Source organism: Morone saxatilis, unplaced genomic scaffold (assembly GCF_004916995.1).
Source record: "Morone saxatilis isolate NCDOM2014 unplaced genomic scaffold, NCSU_SB_2.0 Contig17, whole genome shotgun sequence".
Classification (NCBI taxonomy): domain Eukaryota; kingdom Metazoa; phylum Chordata; class Actinopteri; family Moronidae; genus Morone; species Morone saxatilis.
Window position 1 is genome coordinate 9,922,635 of NW_023339729.1, and position 20,303 is coordinate 9,942,937.

General features: G+C 40.8%; 1 protein-coding gene across 4 annotated transcripts in view; it reads right to left on the reverse strand.

Annotated features, from left to right (window-relative positions):
• The window catches only part of pnpla6 (patatin-like phospholipase domain containing 6), a 29,272-nt gene that overhangs the window by 5,273 nt on the left and 3,696 nt on the right, over window positions 1-20,303 (reverse strand). For 2 of the 4 annotated variants that reach the window (XM_035659545.1, XM_035659543.1), the window contains exons 2-31: window positions 19,187-19,275; window positions 16,953-17,006; window positions 16,726-16,775; window positions 16,368-16,455; window positions 16,186-16,268; window positions 15,975-16,066; window positions 15,701-15,841; window positions 15,037-15,196; window positions 14,536-14,616; window positions 13,995-14,123; window positions 13,790-13,870; window positions 13,442-13,577; window positions 13,206-13,280; window positions 12,137-12,237; window positions 11,517-11,696; window positions 10,688-10,765; window positions 9,660-9,865; window positions 9,202-9,333; window positions 8,914-9,037; window positions 8,458-8,571; window positions 8,307-8,382; window positions 8,058-8,207; window positions 7,864-7,927; window positions 7,336-7,504; window positions 7,043-7,225; window positions 6,611-6,729; window positions 6,153-6,309; window positions 5,848-5,964; window positions 5,647-5,716; window positions 759-875 (exon numbers count right to left, since the gene is read on the reverse strand). In XM_035659545.1, coding sequence (XP_035515438.1) covers window positions 759-875; window positions 5,647-5,716; window positions 5,848-5,964; window positions 6,153-6,309; window positions 6,611-6,729; window positions 7,043-7,225; window positions 7,336-7,504; window positions 7,864-7,927; window positions 8,058-8,207; window positions 8,307-8,382; window positions 8,458-8,571; window positions 8,914-9,037; window positions 9,202-9,333; window positions 9,660-9,865; window positions 10,688-10,765; window positions 11,517-11,696; window positions 12,137-12,237; window positions 13,206-13,280; window positions 13,442-13,577; window positions 13,790-13,870; window positions 13,995-14,123; window positions 14,536-14,616; window positions 15,037-15,196; window positions 15,701-15,841; window positions 15,975-16,066; window positions 16,186-16,268; window positions 16,368-16,455; window positions 16,726-16,728 — 3,226 coding nt within the window. In that variant the 5' untranslated portion in view covers window positions 16,729-16,775; window positions 16,953-17,006; window positions 19,187-19,275. Of the gene's footprint in view, window positions 1-758; window positions 876-2,690; window positions 2,808-5,646; window positions 5,717-5,847; window positions 5,965-6,152; window positions 6,310-6,610; window positions 6,730-7,042; window positions 7,226-7,335; window positions 7,505-7,863; window positions 7,928-8,057; window positions 8,208-8,306; window positions 8,383-8,457; window positions 8,572-8,913; window positions 9,038-9,201; window positions 9,334-9,659; window positions 9,866-10,687; window positions 10,766-11,516; window positions 11,697-12,136; window positions 12,238-13,205; window positions 13,281-13,441; window positions 13,578-13,789; window positions 13,871-13,994; window positions 14,124-14,535; window positions 14,617-15,036; window positions 15,197-15,700; window positions 15,842-15,974; window positions 16,067-16,185; window positions 16,269-16,367; window positions 16,456-16,725; window positions 16,776-16,952; window positions 17,007-19,186; window positions 19,276-20,303 lie in introns of all 4 variants that reach the window. The other 2 variants (XM_035659544.1, XM_035659547.1) reach the window with 2 other exon arrangements.

Sequence of the window (20,303 nt, forward strand, 5' to 3'; positions counted from 1 at the left end):
GACTACTTTTGTTTTGTTAACAACATAATGATAACATGCTATGATCATTTCAACACGGTATGATTGTGCTGAAAGTCAATCACAATAATATTGAAATATTGCCCAGCCCTACAGAAAAGTGCTCATTGAGACATGAAGGGAACCAGAATACTATGTCAAAGCAGACCGGTGTCTTATGGCATAAAAAAAATCAAATTGCAAATCATGCTACAGTTTTAATGTCAATCTAACTTTTTTTTTTTCCAAATTTCATACTAGTGGTAATCCCGCCTCCCATTTCTAATTCTACACCTTTGTGACACCAGGCTGTTTGACAGAGAAATACCACATTCCCCCTACTCAATGCGGTATTTGTTTTGTCATTATTAACACTTGAATTCGTCCTTAATACAAGTGCTGACTTTTTCCCCATTTGGTAATACAGAATAATTCAAGGTCTGATAGAGAGAGTTTGGTTTTTACCTTTTGTTAATGTGGCTGATTAAGACTAAATTTGTCCTTTTTGATTGTCTGAACCAGCTCAGATTTATTCAGATGGGGAAAACTCAGCACGCTACCACCACCTGACTTCCCCCCATCAGAATTAAGACAAGCCCATGTTGATTTACTTACCCAGCCTTTATACAACTTGATTAAAACCCCTCATAATAATCATCCCTGTCCCTCACTCCACCACCCCCTTCCTCTTGGGGACAGGAATTTGAGGATGGTGTATTGGCGGGGTTGGGGGAAGGGTGAGGAGTACCACCTCTACTTGCCTGGCAGGTTGTTGATGTAGCCACCATCCATTAGCAAGTTGCCATCTTTGGGGTCGCAGAGAGGCGGCAGATAACCCGAGAGGGTCATGCTCGCTCGCACATAGCGCCACAGAGAGCCTGACACACCAGGGAGGGAAGGAGGGAGGAGGAAGGGGGGGATAACAGCTCAATAATGTTTGCTATACGTTTCAGGTTAGTGTCGATGCAGACCGCAGTCCAAACACCAGAGAGAGGTTGGACAAAGAAGGGTAGCCAATCCCTACAAAGGATAGGACTGTGGTTCTGCCCACCTTAGACTCTGTTGTACACCACTGAAAACCTCATTACCTTGCACAGAGACCCTGTGTGACTTGTGCTTAAGGTAAAAAAGTAAATGGCAACCATCACAGAGCGCCAAGGCTGTTTGAACCTCCAAACTCTGTCCCAACAACATCGCTTTATGGCATGTGATCATATGAATTTGCTACTTTGAAGTTCCTGAAAAAACCACAGATACTGTATATTTAAGCTGAAACCAATCATGATAGCCTGAGTAGAAGAAGTTGAAAATATTGAAATGGACCTGCTTTAATTGTCTACATGTCAAAGAGGGAGCAGCGGCAGATGTTGTGACAATATTTGGAGATCCTTCACCGTGAACATGGCAGGGACGCACCCAGCCTGCCCGGTCTTGCAGTCCAGCTTAGCGCCAGCAGGGGGCAGGAGCAGGCCGGGTGCTGCATGGGTTGGAAGGATAAGGAGCACCGCAGACAAAAAGCGAGGGGTGCAACTGTGCGTGGGGTATGTGTGGATGCTGAGGCAGAATTATCTTAAAATCTGACTTTAGTGGAGTTACTATCACCTTTTTCCACTTGTTTACTCTAAATGTATTGTAACTTAATGGCTTTATTCAGTTTGTACAGGACCTACAATGGACAACAGCAGGATCCAGAACACATATTCTTGAATAATTCAAAAGAAATAGAAAAATAAAAAAGGTAATACATGCCATCAATATATATCCATGAGAAATATATAGATTGGCTCAACACTGGCATGCACATAGAAGCAAGCAAAGCCAGGGGAGAGAGGACAGGTGCTGTGTAGGAGAGACTGAACATGTTCCTGTAGGTAGATGTGATTGAAATGAAACAGAAGCAATTTCAATAGGACCTCGTCGTGGGAAACAAGCTGCAGTTCAGTCCAAAGGACAGACACATTTAAGCTCACCGAAACGCACAATGATCCACAACAACAACAGACAGATGTGATGTTGACATGGTGCAGCCCTTCACTATCTCCAGTAAGGCGGCTTTCCTTTGATCAAAACGCAAAGTACTGTCTGGTCCCTGTACCGGATCTCACACTGAAAATCCAGCTAAATCCAAACCAGTCAAGTTTGATTTACATTGGCCAAGCTGAGTATACCTGCAAGTGAGTAACTGCGTTTTACTAAAAAAATATATGAAAATAAGCAAGGACAGTGGTGCATGAAGAGTTTTTACAAGCCACATCCACAACTTTATAGATATAAAGAAGGGAACATTTTAGCAAATATAGGTGGCCAGAAGAAGCCAGACCATCATGCATCTCTCTATGAGATGCCCGGACATGCGTGGGCAAAACCTTACATCTAATAAAAAAGTTAAAGTCAGGGTTTATAGCCAAGCCAACTGGACAAAGTGTGTAGTATGTGTGAAACAAAAAGCCAATTGGACATAATGTTATAATGGCCGTTATTCAGTGAAAGATGAGGCACTGATTCGATCAATCCTAAGATATATATTGGATTTAGTCTTTCCTTCCAAACCATGGGCCCCCAATGTCCACCTGGTCCCAGTGGGGTTAGTTATGAGTGGGAGGGAGAGGACAAGAAAGAGGAGGAGGGTAGCCGATTGGTTGACTGTTGTCTTAGGAATGGGGGAGGAGGTGAGCGGGTGTTTAAAATCTGACCTGGCACATTGTTAACATAGCAACCATCCACAAGCAAGTGGCCATCCTTGGGGTCGCACAGGGGAGGTAAATAGGGGGTGTAGGAGGCGCTGGCTCTAACATAGCGCCAGACGCAACCTGTCGGGGAAATGGAGATGGAGAAGGAGGAACACATCAAATATGGACCGGACTCCACGTTACAGATGGAAAAAGAGAAAGATGGAGAGAGTACAGAGAGAGAGAGAGAGAGATGCTCGCAACATAGAGAAGAAGAGTGCAGGAAGCTGCCAGGAGCAAGACAGAGAGGAAGGGGAATACAATTTCAACAAAATAATTTACTCATCGCTAAGGTTTCTAACCAAATACAGTAAATTCTAGTATGAGGCAAAATTTCGAAAAAAAATATATACTCCAGGACAGCCAATTAATTTAAATATTTGAAGGCTAATTGAGGAAGTATAATAAACTTTGTTCAGAATTATTACAGAAAAGCAAAATATAAACACACTAAAAATTTATGACTGTGCTCCAAACAACACAATTGAGGTGTATCATTAAATCCAGTACGTGATATAAATGAAAACAAATATGTCGGATGAATAACACCAGATGTATGTAAATTAGCTTTACAACCTAAAAACAGTGATGTAAAGTTTGTTTGATATGTTTATTAAACATATTAAAAAAATTGTATTAGCGTTGTTAGATGACTGGTCTGACAAGCAAGGTGGAAGAAAGACAAGCAGAGAGTGAAATAATAGAAAATTACTGTGAGAGAGGAAGAAAGACGACGAAGAAGGACAGAGGGACAGAAAGAGAGGTATAGAGCCCACCATTCACTTTATAAACGTTACTGGGCGTACAACTAAATCCTGCAATTTGTGTTTAGTTTTCTCAGATATCAGATATCAGTCTTTGTAGTTTTTTCTCACTGAATAAAACCAAAGGATGTCATGCAAACACATGATACTCTCTACCTTACATCCATCAAAATGTCGTACAATTACTCCAAGTGATATTCAAAATGGCTCCACCCTAGCGATGTTTGACAAAAGCACACCAAAGAAAACTACAGAAAAGCACAGAATTGAGGTAAAGGAGTGAGAAAAGCAACATGGGATGTCATTAAGGAGCAAGGAGGGAAAGGCAAGGTTGAGTGTTCTGGATCCTACATGTTGACATGGACATGGGAGGGGCGTTTTGTAGTCTGTGACTACACAGGTTATTTTCTCTAAGGCGTAACCTACAGAGTGGCAGCTCTGTGATGTCTCTATGTGTAGAAAGACCTGATGTAAGGGATGACTGCATTTATATAAAAGGCATAATGTGGGGGTTTTAGACACAAATGTGATGGACAAGAAATGATAAAAAAGCTGCAGCTTTTTCAATTTAGCATATGAAAATGAAGAAGTTAAGAAGGATGAAGAGGAGTGTAAGAGACAGAAAAGAAAATAAAGACAAACAGAAATCAGAAAAGAAGGAAATAAAGAGATGAAAAAGGAAGAAACTTTCTTTTAAGAGAGGGAGATGATGGGAACAAGATGAGACAGAGAGAGAGGAAAGGCTTTGCTCCAGCAGTTAGTTCATACACATGCAAAGAGGCAAACATAAGCATTCAGCGTTTCCCTGCAGGACTCAGGCCTGCAAACCCCTCAAATCCAGTAATCAGTGTGAAATAATGTGTGTAATTACAAACTAAACATTACATTTACAGTAAAACTAGCAATGCCCTTATTTGATGCACAATACTGTCAATTACAAGCTAGCATTACAGGGATTCTGCTTAAAAGTTACACGGCACAGAAAATGTCTCACTGGATTTGAGTGTGTTTTTGGTTGGGCGGTCCTTTCAGGCTAAATCTACTTTAGCTAATGTTAGTGATGGTGCATTTATTATGCAAGTCAAACAGAACACATTTGCCTTTATATCAGCAAATACAGACACAAGCATATACACATCTGCAGTGTTTTATTTTGTACATTTTTAGTGAAAAGACCTCCTAAGCCCTTACTCCAAACCAGATTAAAACTAGCATATTTGTAAAGGCAAAATAGAGGCTTTGTGACTTAAATGCATGCAATGCATTTGGTTTTGATGGCTGTAATGTAGACAGGCTGGCCTGTTTGGTCATTTCATCACTCCCTCACATACTCTTGTTTGTAATTCATCCATAATGGGTTGTAAATTGCTTCAGTTTTTAGTTTTTAGTTTTCTCTGAGCCTCGTGTTTTAGGATTATATCCATTAAAGTTTTAACACATTTACTTAAAATAGTTAACTCGCAACAAGTCTCGGAAGATCCTCCAGCTGACGTGGACATTTGTTTAAACGGACACACCTAGAGTTGTTGGAACTATACTGGCATTTGCTCAAAGCGATGTTCACAAAAGCAGTTTCAAAACACAGTAGCTTCAATTTAGTTTGGAGTATACCTGTTTTAAACCATAATTCTGAGGGCATGCAGTTCCAGTCACTCTAGATGATAGATCATCCAGGTAAGTCTTTGTGTATCGCCCCAAGTTATGCCTAAGAGTACAATATTTATAGACTCGATGTGTAAAGAATAAAAAATGCTACAGTGCCTACAGTCACTTCTGAAATTGAGTGCGTGCAACGTGTCAATACATTCACTTGGGTACTATACTGCTGCAGGCATTGCTCACTGTTTAATTACTTTCGAAAAACAAATTGATAACAATGTCAATTTCACACATTAGTTCTCTGTCATTCAGAGCAGTATTATTGATTGAGTCGTGTTAAATGTTGAGAGCAATTACTCATGCCCTTTACTTGGGAGGTTTCTGTAAGTGCGTTTCAATTTATGTGTGCTCATCTATTGCTGTCAAATAATGTACTAAAATGTACTATAATGTACAAAGGTACTGTCTTGAGCTTGTCCAAAGCTTTAAAAAATTTTAGCCAACCACAACAGTAATATGATAGAGAGGCCCCTGCAGTCAGCTCAGCTGTCACTTACCATCCTGGTGAACACGCATGGCTGAGGCTGTGATGTCAGTGGTGACGTTGAAGTATGGCAGCCACAGGTCCTGGGGACACAGAAAGTATTTTAGTGCCATAAACCTTATTATTTTCCCAGTGACTGATTCAAAAACATGACCCTCTTCTTGTGGCAGGCCATACTGCAGTGAAGCAGTGATTTCATACCACAATCCCTCACCTCAGCTTGTTTGTCCTGGAACACTTTATAGATGCTGGTGTTGAAGGCAGAACCCGAGAACATCGAGGTGATGGGATAGGTGAGATCCAGGACTGTTTTAAATACGGAGTTCATTGCCTGTTGAACAATAAAATACAGAGAAACTTGACGTTAAGTCTATTGGTTTTTGTGTCTTATTAGTTACTAGACATTCCACTTTTAATACATTGAAAGAAGTTAATGAAAACATGAAACTGGTTTTATTTTAAGTTAAAAAAATGACAAGACAAAAAGGACTGAATAATGGACATAGATGTGTGCTGCACCTTGGACCACTCTCTGGCTCTCTGTTTGGTTCTGACGGCACTCCTCTCCTCAGCATACAGTGCACCAATGAATGAGCCGATTGAGGTCCCTCCCACTATGTCAATAGGAATCCCCGCTTCCTCCATAGCTTTGATCACACCCACATGAGAGCAGCCTCTGCAGGAAGGACAACAAACAGTCAGGTACACTAGATGACTTAATGTGTCACAAGAGTGGCAAATAAATGACTTGAGATGCTGCTTTGGTATAAAAAATGTTTAGTTCAAATTACTGAAGTTTCAAAATAGAGGAAATGGATAGAGATTTCTGTGATAAAACTTTGGTGTATTTCTGATGTTACGTAATATTACCATTAATGGATAGACTCCATTGTTAATGTTAGAAAACACTTAGACTTGTAAGACACAAACTGCTCTCTACATGTCTGTACTGATAGTTGAGGCTCAGCCCTGCTCACCTGGCTCCACCTCCTCCCAGCACCAGGGCGATGCTGTTCCCTGTCAGGACTCGGGCCAGCCGAGAGAAATCACTGTGCCTGTCTGCCGTTTTCTCAAACACCTTCTCGTATACCTCCCTCTGCACAAACATAGAAGATACACGTGAAAATACAATAAAAGCATCAACTTTCAAATTAATATTTAGCAACACTAGACCAGTGTTCTTGCACATTTCATGTTGAATTTCCACTGATCTATCAGACCACTGCTTCATGACTTCATTCTTAGTTTACAGTTATGTAGGAGTGCCTGATCACTTTCACTGTCCACTTGACAAGGTCACCTGATTCTAGCTAGCATAGCATACCATAGTACTGTATGTATGTAGTATACTAAAGAATAACAATTTAATCAAAAAACTGTTAAATATGACAGTAAAGTTTGCGTCGTACTAGTTTGCTCTGGCTGCGTCTGGAGAAGACCCTGCGGGGACACTTGAGGTGCAGATGCCCGGAGCACCAGCTACGCATATTGAGCCACTCGACTGTCCTGGAGGGGCCTGGCCCATCCTCTTTGTGCAGAAGGACCAGCTGCTTTAGAGCCCGAACTGCTGTGTTCTCTAGCATCTGCTCCAACTGGAGGGGAAGAGGAGAGGAGGGAAACAATAGAGAGTAAATGTACTTATTTGCATTTTATGGTTTTTTGTCTCCCCCTTTCCCTCCTAGACAAACACACACACACATACCTCTCCCAGGGTGGGCTCCTGGTCCCCCAGGCCAACGATGAGGATGCAGTCAGCCTGGCGGATGCAGCGCTGAGTCCACGGGGTCATGCTGTTGTCAGTCTGGTACAGGACAATCCGATTGATGTCCTCCTGCTGGGCCAGCCAGCCAGAGAGGCGGTACTCATGGATACTGATGGATACAGGAGAAAAGCAGGAATGAGGATATGCAACAGTTTTAATTAATAGAAACAGACACCGACAGGGATGGAGAGAAATGTAAAGTTCAAGTTTGTTTATTGTCATTTCCACATACAGAGTTGGTGGGAAAAAGGCCTAAGGAATGAGACAGGGCAAGAATAAAAGCTGGTCAAGATTATAGGTGAAGGATGAAGTTTATAGAAGAATACAAAACAAACTTAAATGAGCAAAAAGAGATAAAATATAATATCAGTTATCCATTAAATATATTAATATATATATATATATATAAAAAATATTACAACTTTTGTGATGATGCTTGATAAGACTTTTTGTGATTGTCACACTGACCTGTCCAAAGCAGAAGCACCCAGTCGCTCTCTGATCATGTCACTGGTTAATAGCAAAGTGGGTCCTGCAAGTGTCAAACAGAGGCATTTAGCTTAGTACCATGTAATGCAGTAATGTATACCAGGAACTAGGAGCAATCCCAGATTTAAAAAAAAAATGACTGTTGTGGACCAATGTAGGATTTGTTGGCCTACCGATGGCACTGAGGGCATGGCTGAGCTCCAGGTTGAACGCGTTGATTGGCACCTCATCACACACAGGCAGGACAGCGACAGTGGAGAGGTTGCTGGCGGGGTTGGTGACATCAGCACTGGTTGCCATACTGGGCAGACTCAGGGCTGAACCTGGAAGACAGGATCCCAGTTTTAATTTGAGTATATTATATGTTAAATGCATCAAGCTGGACTAACAAAGAATGAAAATGCTCCTTAACATCACCTTACCTGAGAAAGGCCCACGACCATGCTGCAGGTTCCCCAGAATCTTCTGGCCTAACAAGTGGATCAACCTCGTCACCACCTAAACAGAGATCAAGCATCAGTGCCATTTCATCTGTACAAACAAGCACAATCAGATCAAGATGAAGTCACTGACCTGGGGATACCGTCTTTTGATGTTGTTGAGCGTTCCCTCGGGCAGTTTGACCAGCTCTGTGTCTCTCACAGCGTGGACGGTGGTGGCTCTTGGCTGTCTGGTCAAGGCCTCCACCTAAAGAAAGACCATGAGATGTTTCAGAACTACAAAACATAATTATAGCAAGTTAATAGTAATGATAAATAACTGATTTAATTTCATTATGATTTGACTTGTCATTTCAGTCAAAATGGTGCAAAAATCTAATAGTACATTTCAACTACTAATCGAGTATAAAAAAATACATCTTATTAATATTGTCCTAATGTGGTCAAATCCACCCATACTGCAATTTGAAACAAAAACACACAAATAGCAGCTCATCAAGTCATGAACATAATAGCCATTTTCTGCTCCATATTTAATTTTTCAAGCCTTTGCACAATATGACTTAGGAGAAAAGAGCCTTGCTCTCACCACTCCGATGAGGTCTCCTCTGCCGTATTCCCCAATTAGCTCTTTCTTGCCATTCGCCTTGCGGATGACTGAACGCAGACGTCCATTCAGAACGATGTAGGTGCAATCTGACTGATCGTCCTGTCTGTGGATGTGAAGAGAAAGAAACAAATACAAATAAACTATAAATGAGTACAACAAGTACACAAACAAGGATGTGGTGTTAACACAGGATAATGACTACAGTTTGCAAAAAGAAACTAAATGTTTGTTTGTATGTTTATTCAAGAAAATGCTGAAGTAGAATACCTGTAGAGGGCTCTACCAGCCTCAACAGCCATCCAGTCGATAGCAAAGTCCATCTGCCTGACAAAAGGGGACATGCGGATGGCTACCGTGTGTGCAGCACTCAGTACCACACTGGGCTGCTCCCTCATGATCCTGCAGGGGGCAGCATACAGCACAGAAACAGGCACAGGCTTGAGAAATACTGGCTATACATAATTTATAATGTTTGTAAGTGGATGTTTTATAGCAAAACTAAATGGTTCCAGCATTTATGGAAGAACAGTAAGTCTGTATAGAACGCTTCAATTTGAAATTCAAACTTCAAAGACTGTGTAATTGCATTGTAGAACACATGAGACATTGTTTCTCCATTAATAAGAGCACATACATAATGTTAGACTCCTCTGTATACCTGCTGAAAGTGGACTGAAAAACTTTTATGAATACGTGTTTGTCCACATTAAAGATGATAGACTCACTCGTAGAAATTCGACTTTGAGATCTTGAGGTAAGTACAGTCTCGGATGGCCTTGATGGTGAAGATGAGGGGCTCTCCAGTGAGTACTGCAAGCTGACCCACCATCTCCCCTTGGTGGGTCACAAACAAGCAGACAGCCTCCTGCTTGTTAATCATCCGCTGGTAGACATGCAGACAACCAGACAGGACAAAGTGCAGACTCACGTCCTAAAGAAGTGAAAGGAGGAAGACAGAGAAAACAGAAACAAGCGACGATAAAAATAACTTTGCTGTATTGTCATGACACATTCAAATTGTTGTTGCAGTGATACAGCTACTGTATTTACTATATTTGATTACTGTAATTGATACTACTACACTATACTGCACTAGAAAGGCAAAACAGAAATGTATTATTTTCCATGAAAACAGGTCTTACATTTTTCAGTAACTACAAAACGGAGCTAAAAACCAAACCAAAGCACTATAATTGCATTTTGGGCTGTAGAACTCACTGTCGCACTCCAAAATAGCCCCGTGGTGAATTAGCTACGGCTGGATGAAGCCACAACTAAATTTACTTATTGATTGCTCCCAAGCTGTTGTTGATGAACTGACATCTTGGTAATACAGGTATTTATTCCACTTAACTAAAATGAGTAATTAGTAATTAGTAAAATCCAATCATGATAGATAAAAAGACAGACAAACTCCTAGCCGCGACTAGTTTAGGAGCTGCCATGTCAGCTTTGACTCTACTGGATCTGGTGTGGTTGTTAAACCAAGTTATTATATTGATTTCAATGAATTAGTAATAATATGGACAGACACCTACCTACCTAAAGCTATGAACTCAAAATGAATGACAAAGTTTATTTTCTTAAAATAGACAAGAAAACTGAAAGAACCACTTTTATTTGTAGATACCCATCTCTCCGTAAAGATAATCCAATGGCAGAGTTTTAAACCCTTGTTTACTCAGCATTACTGCCTCTGTAGTTACTGCCCTCTCCCACTGTAGGGCAGTATACAGCTAAAGGGAGTGTGTACCTGGTCTCCCTGCCTGGCTAAGACAGCTCCAGCTTTCGCATGGTGCAGAGTCACTCTCCCATCTAACAAGGATGGGTCCTGGATTTAGGAAGAAAGACAGACAAAAAGTCAAGCAGTGATGAAAGAGTGAGTCAACATGAAGGAAAAATGTGGATGAAATGTCTTCATACTACTTTCTTCAAGCTGCAGACGATTTTGCAACATTCATTTTATCTATCATGCTTTGATCTAGTTACACCAACATAATGTGTTGAAATATTAGGTGTAGCAATATTGAGGCACACTGAGAGTTTACGACATACTGCATCTAACACATGTATACAACTTTGTACCAGATTTAGTCTTGGGCTAACTGGATGCTAGTAGTTACTAGCATCCAGTTCTGTTGAACTTGGGTTTGCCACGTGTTTTTTAAGCTTTTTTAGCATGCATATTTCCCGTTCCCATTTTTTCTCTTATATGTTACAAAACATCTCATGTCTCAGCATTTGAGAGACTGTATCTTAACAGTGAAGCCCTCCCTCCCCTCATCTATAGACTGGGCCCTGCTCCTCTACTGACTGACCCCCTTTTAACATCATAATCTGACAGCAGACGCTCCAGGGTTATTTGCAACAATGTGCTCATCCATGCAAAAAAAAAGAATAATGCAATGAGCCTATTATTATTTCTTAATACAGTCCTACAGTATACAGCATGATTGGAAGAACACTGCACTAACAGCATGTTTAGATCCTGCTTTACTTGCAGTAGTTTGAGTGCTTCAGCAGGAAACACATTTGATAACACCATTTTGACGTATAAACAGACAAAAAAAAAAAAAAAAAACCTCAATCCGCATGAGTTTGAGGATCTCTTTCTGAGCTTCCTCAAACAGAGCAGCACTGGATCGACTGGATACAGGTGTGAAAATATTATCCACTCCTGATTCTTCCTCTGGATACAGATAGATCCCTGAAGGAACCTCATCTACTGTCACCTTCCTCTCCCGCTGGTCCTGGGATATAGACTGTAATGACACACAAAAATGTTTAAATGTGTGATGAGGCTCAATCTAAAAGAAGACTTCCTGATGTTAAAAACAATCTCATTGGTGTCAGACAATATCCTAAACAGTAAGAATCAAAACAATTAACATACAAATATTGTTACGAAACATGTTCATCTTTGACCACAGGATAACATTATTGATAGATAACCATTTCCAGTAACAATTCATCGAAAGTTGTCAAGAAAAACAAACATTTTCGTAGCTTAAGAGAGACACTTCCTTTTAAATATTTGGGTTACTTTATATACAGGATTACTTGTTATTATTGTTATTCATGCCTTGTAGCAATCCTTCAGTCTTTGTTCTCAAACACCACTGTGGCTGCCATTACCCAATTTTAGAGATCAGTTAAGTCAACCTTATCTCATTTGTGTCCCAAGAGTCTGCAACGTACTGACCCGAGAAAAAGTAGGAGGAGTGTTGCCGTCCTCTGCAGAGACAGATATCCGTCCCCTTTCATATGCCATGTCAAAGTCTGATCGCAGACTTTTCTGTATACCTGCACAGACAAAGTGTACAGTGTTCAGTCTTTAATCCACATTCTGATTTTGTGAGGTGATAAATATAATATATCTTACTTGCAGTTATATACTGGTGATTATCATGTTTGAACAGAACAAATATCTTAATAGTCCAAACAACACAAAAAGCTAAGTGTAGCATGTTTAAATAATCGTAATCAATCTGTCCACAGCAGTTTTTAACCAAAATAAAATCCATCTAAAAGCAAATATACTGTGAGGATGAAAGGATTAAAAACATATTTCTTCAAGTCAGGCGGGCAATAATCCTATAAACCTCACACCCGTTTCACATTTCTTTGAGTAAACAAGAGTAGGAATACAACGTTTATTAAAACAGATAACTCAAACCTTTTTTATTTGACAGTTTACCTTCTAGAGAGATTCTGAAAGTTTTACAGGCTCAAAAGAAATCAATCTCTGTAACTTCATCCAAGTTTTACATCATGGACCTGTCTGCCTCTATTGTCATAAAGGCATTAGTGAGTAAAAGTGTGCAGCAAGACTGCAATTTGCTTTCACTTCATTCTGTCATGCCAGGCTTTTCAAGCATGACTTCACTCATGGCTATCAAGTCTCAACATTAGTTGAGCTAAGCTACAGTGAGGGTAATAACTGTTCATACATGTCCAAAAGAAGTAAACTTAAGGAGTTCATGGCTTGAATAAAATGCTTTCAACGTGACTGGTATGAACATGCCCACGGACTAGACGGGTATGATGTCAGAAGAGCTGTGGGGTGGTTTTAGGACACACACCTTTTGTGGTGCCACGTTGGATAATTCAACAAACCATCTTTCAACTCTAGAACTTTTCCTCAGCAATGTTTCTTTGCAAGTCCTTTCTCAGAGTAGCACATTGTACAGTTAAAACATACCCTGTTTATTAGTTAAACTAAAGAACATTAAGAAAATATGATCTCTCTTAACAGGAGAGAAGTCCCTCACCAGCAATGTCCACAGGCATGGAGATGGTCCTGCTAAGAGTTGGCACTGTTGATCCATCCTTCCCTTGTTCCCCGCCTGTACATGCAATCAACCACAGATGCAGCATTTAACAAGCAACCAAACACAAAACTGGAGGAAAATGGAGAGTCAAAATAGAAACCAATAAATATATAATTCATTTACTCAGAGTGACTTTAGCTGTATTTCACAGACTTTTGGCTGTACTTTCTCCCTACCTGTCGCTTCACCCTTAATGGCAGCTTCCCGTTGCTCCTCAGTCACTGTCAGGCTGCCGAAACGCTTGCCATGGCGGATGGGACTGGTGCGAGTGGGGTGGGGAGACGGAGGTGGCAGACGCGTGGGCTGCATTTCCTATAGGACAAGTGCGAGTGGTATGATGCATGTGTTCATTTGTGAGTGTATGTGTGTGTCAAGTGGAAAAAGAAACACAACCATGTAGTGACCCATATCATAATAAAAAACAGTATGTTGACTGGGCAAATGATGCAGAATTCCTGATAAATGCCAAACCACACTGGACTGTCTGGTGCACTGTGTGTGTGTGTGTTGTGTGATGAACTCACATGGCTGAAGAGCTCATTGGTGAGCCCCAGATAGTTGTGCAGGGCGAGGACTGTTACTCTTTGAAGACGAACCATGATAATCTTAACAGATACAACAGGAAGTGAGTCATTTGGCATATCATGTGCAAACTGGCAGATGACCTAGTCTTGTGAGTGCATACATTCATAAAACTGTACAGTCTGAGGATGAATAAATAAATCTCACCTGTACTACCCGCACCAGGCTCTCGGGGTACTTCTCAAATATAGAGAGGAAGGCTTCTACAGGTAAACGGAGAACAGTGGAAACTTCTGCAGCCCGTGCTGACACCGTTCTGTAAGGCTTCTGGTGGCCCTGGACACAAAGATCCCACAGAATACTTCACAAAATGTTCATATTTTAAGAAACTCTGTTGTTGAAGGTTGCGTCTTCTAGATAACTGTTGTTCTACAAAATTTTAATCTTTATGGTTATCATTTGAACCCTCTTCATTCAGATATTGACATCATATCAATTCCATCCTGCTCTATAAAGGATTTAATTTCCACTGGATTACAACTAAAGATCAATGTGTGCCAGTGGAGAAGGTAGGGTGAGTCAGATGTGAGGAGTAAGAAAGTGGGTGGGGTCTGACACACTAACAATATATATAAGATTGCATCTCATTCAGGAATGTGTACATTATGTGTATGTGTTTACAGGAGTGACCTAACGCCCTTGTCTGTGCAGATTTGTGTGAGTGGAGCAAGAAGTGGGTGTGACCTACTGTGATAACATCCAGGATGCTGAGGAGGCTGTGTACACTGTCTCCTGGGTAAACCTCCTTCACCACACTTTCTTTGCCATCCTGGAAGACAGACAGTACAATGTGTATATGAGTGTACACAACAAGCAACTTGTGTTCATATATTTATCTAAGAACTTGAGTAGCTTCACTCAGTTTGACACTGGACTAAAATCTCTTTTAGTATAAAACAACCCCCCCCCCCCTTGAAAAATTGAGACTGGCTGTAGGATACTTATTAGTATAGTCATTAGGCGAGCAACCTTTGCTAATATTCTCCTACTAGTTCCCTAATAGGATTATCTAAGTCAAATACTAATACATGCTAATGTGCTATGAAAGCCAGGAGTCCCATGGTTGAGCCTTTTAGTAGATTTGCTCCTTTGTGCAAGTTTTTACTGCCGAGCACTTTAGATCATAAAATCCCTGAATACAGAAACAACTGTTACATTTTGACATGCATGCACACAGAAACTTGCATACCGCTCCAGTAAGGCACAGTTCTAGTTTTCCATCCTGAACCACATAGATGCTGCTGTCAGGCTGGCCCGGCCTGAAGACATACTCCCCTTGTTGGAATTGCACAAACACCATGTGTTTACACAGCTCCAGAAACAGGGGCTTCTCAAAGTGACCCAGCACACTGCAGTGAAGAGCAACACAGAGGTTAAGACATTTGTAGACACATGCAAACCGCTGTGTACAGGTGTGAATCTGTCTGCGTTTGTATGGGACTCCCTAAAAACGTGTTATTTATTTAACCTGTGGCCACATTATTGGAAGACACAGTATAATAGTATATTCTTTGTCTTCATACTTGACATAAATTAAATTAACTCATCTCATATTGTATTGTATGTGTGCATTATAGTCTAGTTTGCCCAACTTTCCTAGTAGCTTTAGAAATAATACTAACCCATAGCACGTATTTAGAGAGTCCTGGGTTTATATATTTACAATTGCAGGGTATTTTTAAAAACAGTTTTCTAGGCAACTGCTTCACAACAGAACCACACATCTCAAAGACATGTCTGTAGGAGCAATGGTTGTGTTTCACAGGAGTTCAAATCTCTGTAGTATACGGCCATGTTTGGGCCTTTATAAGACTAACACAATTACACAGACATGACAAAGAAGGCCGACCTACCGGACATTTTTGAGCATGTAGAGCACCTCAGAGGGGAGGTGGGAGTTGGCTACATCAAACTCGGTGAGGTCTGCCTCCAGCACTGATGGAGGGGGCTCCTTGGCCTGCAGGGTGGGCACTTCCTTCTTAAAGCGCAGGATCCTGCTCGGCAGAAAGACAGGAGGACAGTGGGGTGAGATGAAGAGATGGTAGAAGAGTGTGAACCACTAACAGTGAACTGGTCGTGACAGTAATAAAGGTTTCATTGTTGGTGAGAGTGAGCTTTCTGGTGTACTTTTTGGCAATGTTGAGCATCTTCTGCTTCTTCTTTAAGCGTGGCCGAGAGGAAGAGGACGTACCCACCAGGGAAGAGGTAGACTGTGAGACCTGTTGAGAAACAGAGGAAGGGCATGTGACTCACTGTAAGTCAGAGCATTGATAACTACAACACTGATTTGCATACTGGCTGTTGAAGGATTATCATATTTGGTCAGCCACACACTCACTTTGCGCATGATCTTTCGCCCGTAGAACATGACTTTGTCCCTCTTGCGAAAGCGATATTTGGGTGCCTCTTGAGCTTCTAAGTCTGTGAAATATTAGAAATGACAAATTACCATAGAAATACAGACAAATTCTCAGTGCATTGGTGGGTGAGATAGAGATCTAGCCATTAGTAGTTACTGACTTCGAAGCTGGATCCTCCGCAAGATGAAGAAGATGAGGATGGCGATGAGGACTATGGCGATGCCCGCACCAATCACCATCCCCACCATCTGAAGAGAAGAACAAAAGAACAAAAATAGGAAGAGAGTTGGTCTGTGTACAAGGTCAGAGGTTGCATAATGATACAATGTAATGGCGTATAAACGCTGCAGGAATAAAGTTATTTACTTGCATGTTTTAATGTTTTATAACTTAATTATTTCATCTACATTGCATTTTCTAAATGTTATTTTGTTAGCAAAATGTATTGTCTGACTTTTCTTCCTATGCTGAAACATGAATGCTAGTGTACGAGGACAAAATATCTCAATGAAACTCACCATACTCGTCTGTAGTTCCTCACAAATGTCTTGATATTATTAAACCCGTCCTAATGCAACAGAGAAATAACAGGCCAATTATTTTAACACAACAAATACCAAAACCTCTCCGGGCAGCATGCTAGTGGTTTGGTAGCATACCTGCTGGCTGCTACTTTCTACAGTATATTGATATTGAAACATATGTATGCTAGTGTACGAGGACAAAAAATCTAAATGAAACTCACTAGACTCGTCTGTAGTTCCTCCTCCACAAATGTCTTGATATTATTAAACCCGTCCTAATGCAACAGAGAAATAACAGGCCAATTATTAACACAACAAACTACCAAAACCTCTCCGGGCAGCGTGCTCGTTGTTTGGTAGCATACCTGCTGGCTGCTACTTTCTACAGTATATTGATATTGAAACACTGTGTGAGTCTGGGCCTGGAGGCTCCACTTTCACTGAAGTGTAATGGAATGTGGGAATAAGGGATTTGCCCCGGAGGCAGGAATGTCTGGCTATCAGTGCCAGGGAACCGAGAGGAAAAGGGGATAAAGATGTAACATCTTATCTGACCTTCTCCACACTTCTCATTAGTCTTCACTTTTACTTTTCATTCTATTAATAACAATGAGCACTACTCAGATCGGCATTGCTCTGCTCCACATGTACGGACTGAGGATTCCAGATGTGAAGTTGTTGGGTTCACAGGCTTCAAAGTGATACACTGTAAAGGGCAACAGCACAGAGTACAGCCCAGGTGAGTGAAGATTTTCTATAAATGTGTCTAAAAAAAAACTGTAACTGCAGATTACTGTTCTTGTGGTAAAGATATGCTTGTTTTGCTAAATAGATGCAGGAAATGAAGATAACCCTACAAGGGGCAGAAAATAATAACAGCAAATGTTCACAAAAGAATCCCATCAGGCTCTGAGTGACCTGGAGGCCACAGTCACTGTGGGTCACTGTCAAGATAACCTGTGCTCAATATCAGCCCCTGAACTTCGCTAATTCCTAACTTACTCTAGTGGTTGGAGCAGTACAGTCTGGCTTTGAATAGGCAACAATATGGTCTCCTGCTGCCATGCGGGAATGTAGTTTCTCTACAGACAGACAAGGCCCATATGTTCACAACACGATATAATATAAAGATAGAGCTGCACTGGTTGAGGTAGAGGAAGACAAAAAGCTAATTATTACTTGGTTTTAAAAAGCCATGGGCATATATACATTGTCTTTGTCAAAAACGAGCAGCTAACCAGAGGAAGAATGCTCATAGAAAGCAGAGCAGCTCTTCTTTTTGGCTTGATTAAAGAGACTTTTACCACTTTAGTTCAGTAACATCAAGCTTAACACTTATCATCAAAAAGCTCGTACAGGGAGTGGAAAGATCCTGTGGCCAAGATAAGCTTGCTTGTTTTATTGTGTGTGTGTATGTGTGTGTGTGTGTTTGTTTGGTTAGCTAGCCATCAGATACAATATTGTAGGAGCAAGAGTAATACGTTTTAGTGTTCTGGCTGACAGCCAATGAGACTACATGTCTGTTATCAGTGGTTATTGATTAGTGTGTGAGGAGCTAAGGGTTATTTGGCAGTAAAAGGCCTTAGCTGGACACTGGGAATATTGACAGTGGGGCTGACAGAGGGGTGAGTGCAAAGGCAGCATGTGCTTACAGAAATAAACGTTAGCTGGAGGCTTCAAGTAGGCGTAATGGAGTTTGGAAATCATGGTTTAAGCGTGTAAAGTGTACACGTGTGTCCAGTTTACAGCTCCAGTAAATTGACAAGTCCCACAAACTGAAAGTGTAACTAGAAAAGTGTGCAGCGTGTACAATACTAGTAGGAGTGTGGTAAACAATGTCCCACATGTTGCTATGCACATGATGACACTGTCATGTGTCCTCACATGACAGAGGAAAAGATAGTTCAGACATGTCAGAAAAACATTTAATATGGTGCGTCTCAACCTTTAAGTTATTTATATTTATTGTTAAGTTCCTTCTCAGAATCCTTACTCAGAGAAAGTCTTTCTCGTGTAAAGATCTGTTACCAAAACCGAGTCTGACAGGTCTGGACAATGTACTGGGGTTTTGGGTTGAGTTCAAGACACTTTGTTGTGTACAGCTTTGGGCAAAGGTCTGGGTTTGGTTAAGTTATTTTCAAAGTAAGAGAAGAAGTGTTTTGCTGGGAAAAAAAGAGAGAGCACTGCATTAGCCTGGCAAGCTAACAGGAATAGAGACAAAGATTGCAAAACCTTTATTTCAAAGGGAAGCTCAAAATCCCCAAATGACTTGAGGAAGGTTGCTTCATTATGTGAATATTATGACCTGTGATTGTGGCCGTTTAATCTGTCAGTTCTGAACACTTCAGATGGCAAACCCCTGTTGCAGGGCTGCATTTACTGTACTTATAAACATGAGTTTTATTGCTTTACTCCAGGTGCTTTATCATTATGCAAATAAATACAGTGAACCAACCTCCGGGGTGTCTCTTTGGACCTCTTGTTCCGAGGTACTCTGTCCCATTGTAACACAGTTTCTTCATAGGGATGGTCCATCAACGGCCACTGGAAGAAAAGACAGACATGCATACTCAACAGGCCCTTATAATGGAAGAATACTGTTGTATTTGGAAAAGCACACATGTTAATACAAAAATCAATGATGGCTGGATTCATCTAACTGCTTCTGGTATTGTGCGTACTGCTCACTGTCGACCTGCCATGACTTACTAGGAACAGAGCCATTGTTAATAAGTAACACTTTTCCTGCTATGACAATTTAAAATGCCTGCTGTGAAAATTGTCTATCAAAAGGGGAAAACATGACTATGTTGATTCATGCAGAGACACGTATGGAAATAAACATTTTTTTCCTGACTTTTCCGCTGCCTCCATGGAAAGATGCCACCTTACTTGTAGGAACCTGACATCATCAAACATCCACTCAGACCTCACGACTCAGCAGAGTTCCTCAGCACAGCTTTTACTCTTCTTAACAAAATGTCTTGTTTTTACTATGGACATACGTGCACACAAACAGACACTAAACAGCTATGAAGCTGTTAGCACACAGCCTGAGGCATGGCTGTGGGTTTAAACGTTCCTGCTAACAGTCTGGTTGTAAGAGCCATACTTAATCTCCCCTTAAAATCGCTTTAGCTGACTACGAGAATCAAGGAAAGGACCAAATGAATTCATCCTACACGAGGACACTGGGCCAGGCTTTGTCTCTCTCTTTCTCTCTCTCTGTCTCTCTCTTTCTCTCTCTGTCACACAAACACAGCAGGCTATCTAAATAACAGATAAAAACATATCCAGATGGTAATACCCCCTTGCCCTCTTATTATCCATCCATCCCTGTCCACTCAACTCTGACTAATGACATGATCTTACTGTCCCAATTAATTGGTACCACTTCTATTGGGGATTTAGACAGAACATTTAAGGCAGCATAATAATACATCGTTTTTTCTATTCAATTCTGTTGAACTTCTTCCTTTCCATTTTGTGAGCATGAAAATGTCTATGCATTTATTTTATTATGTGTGAATAATTATTATTTTTATTTTTATTATTAATATTATTATTATTAT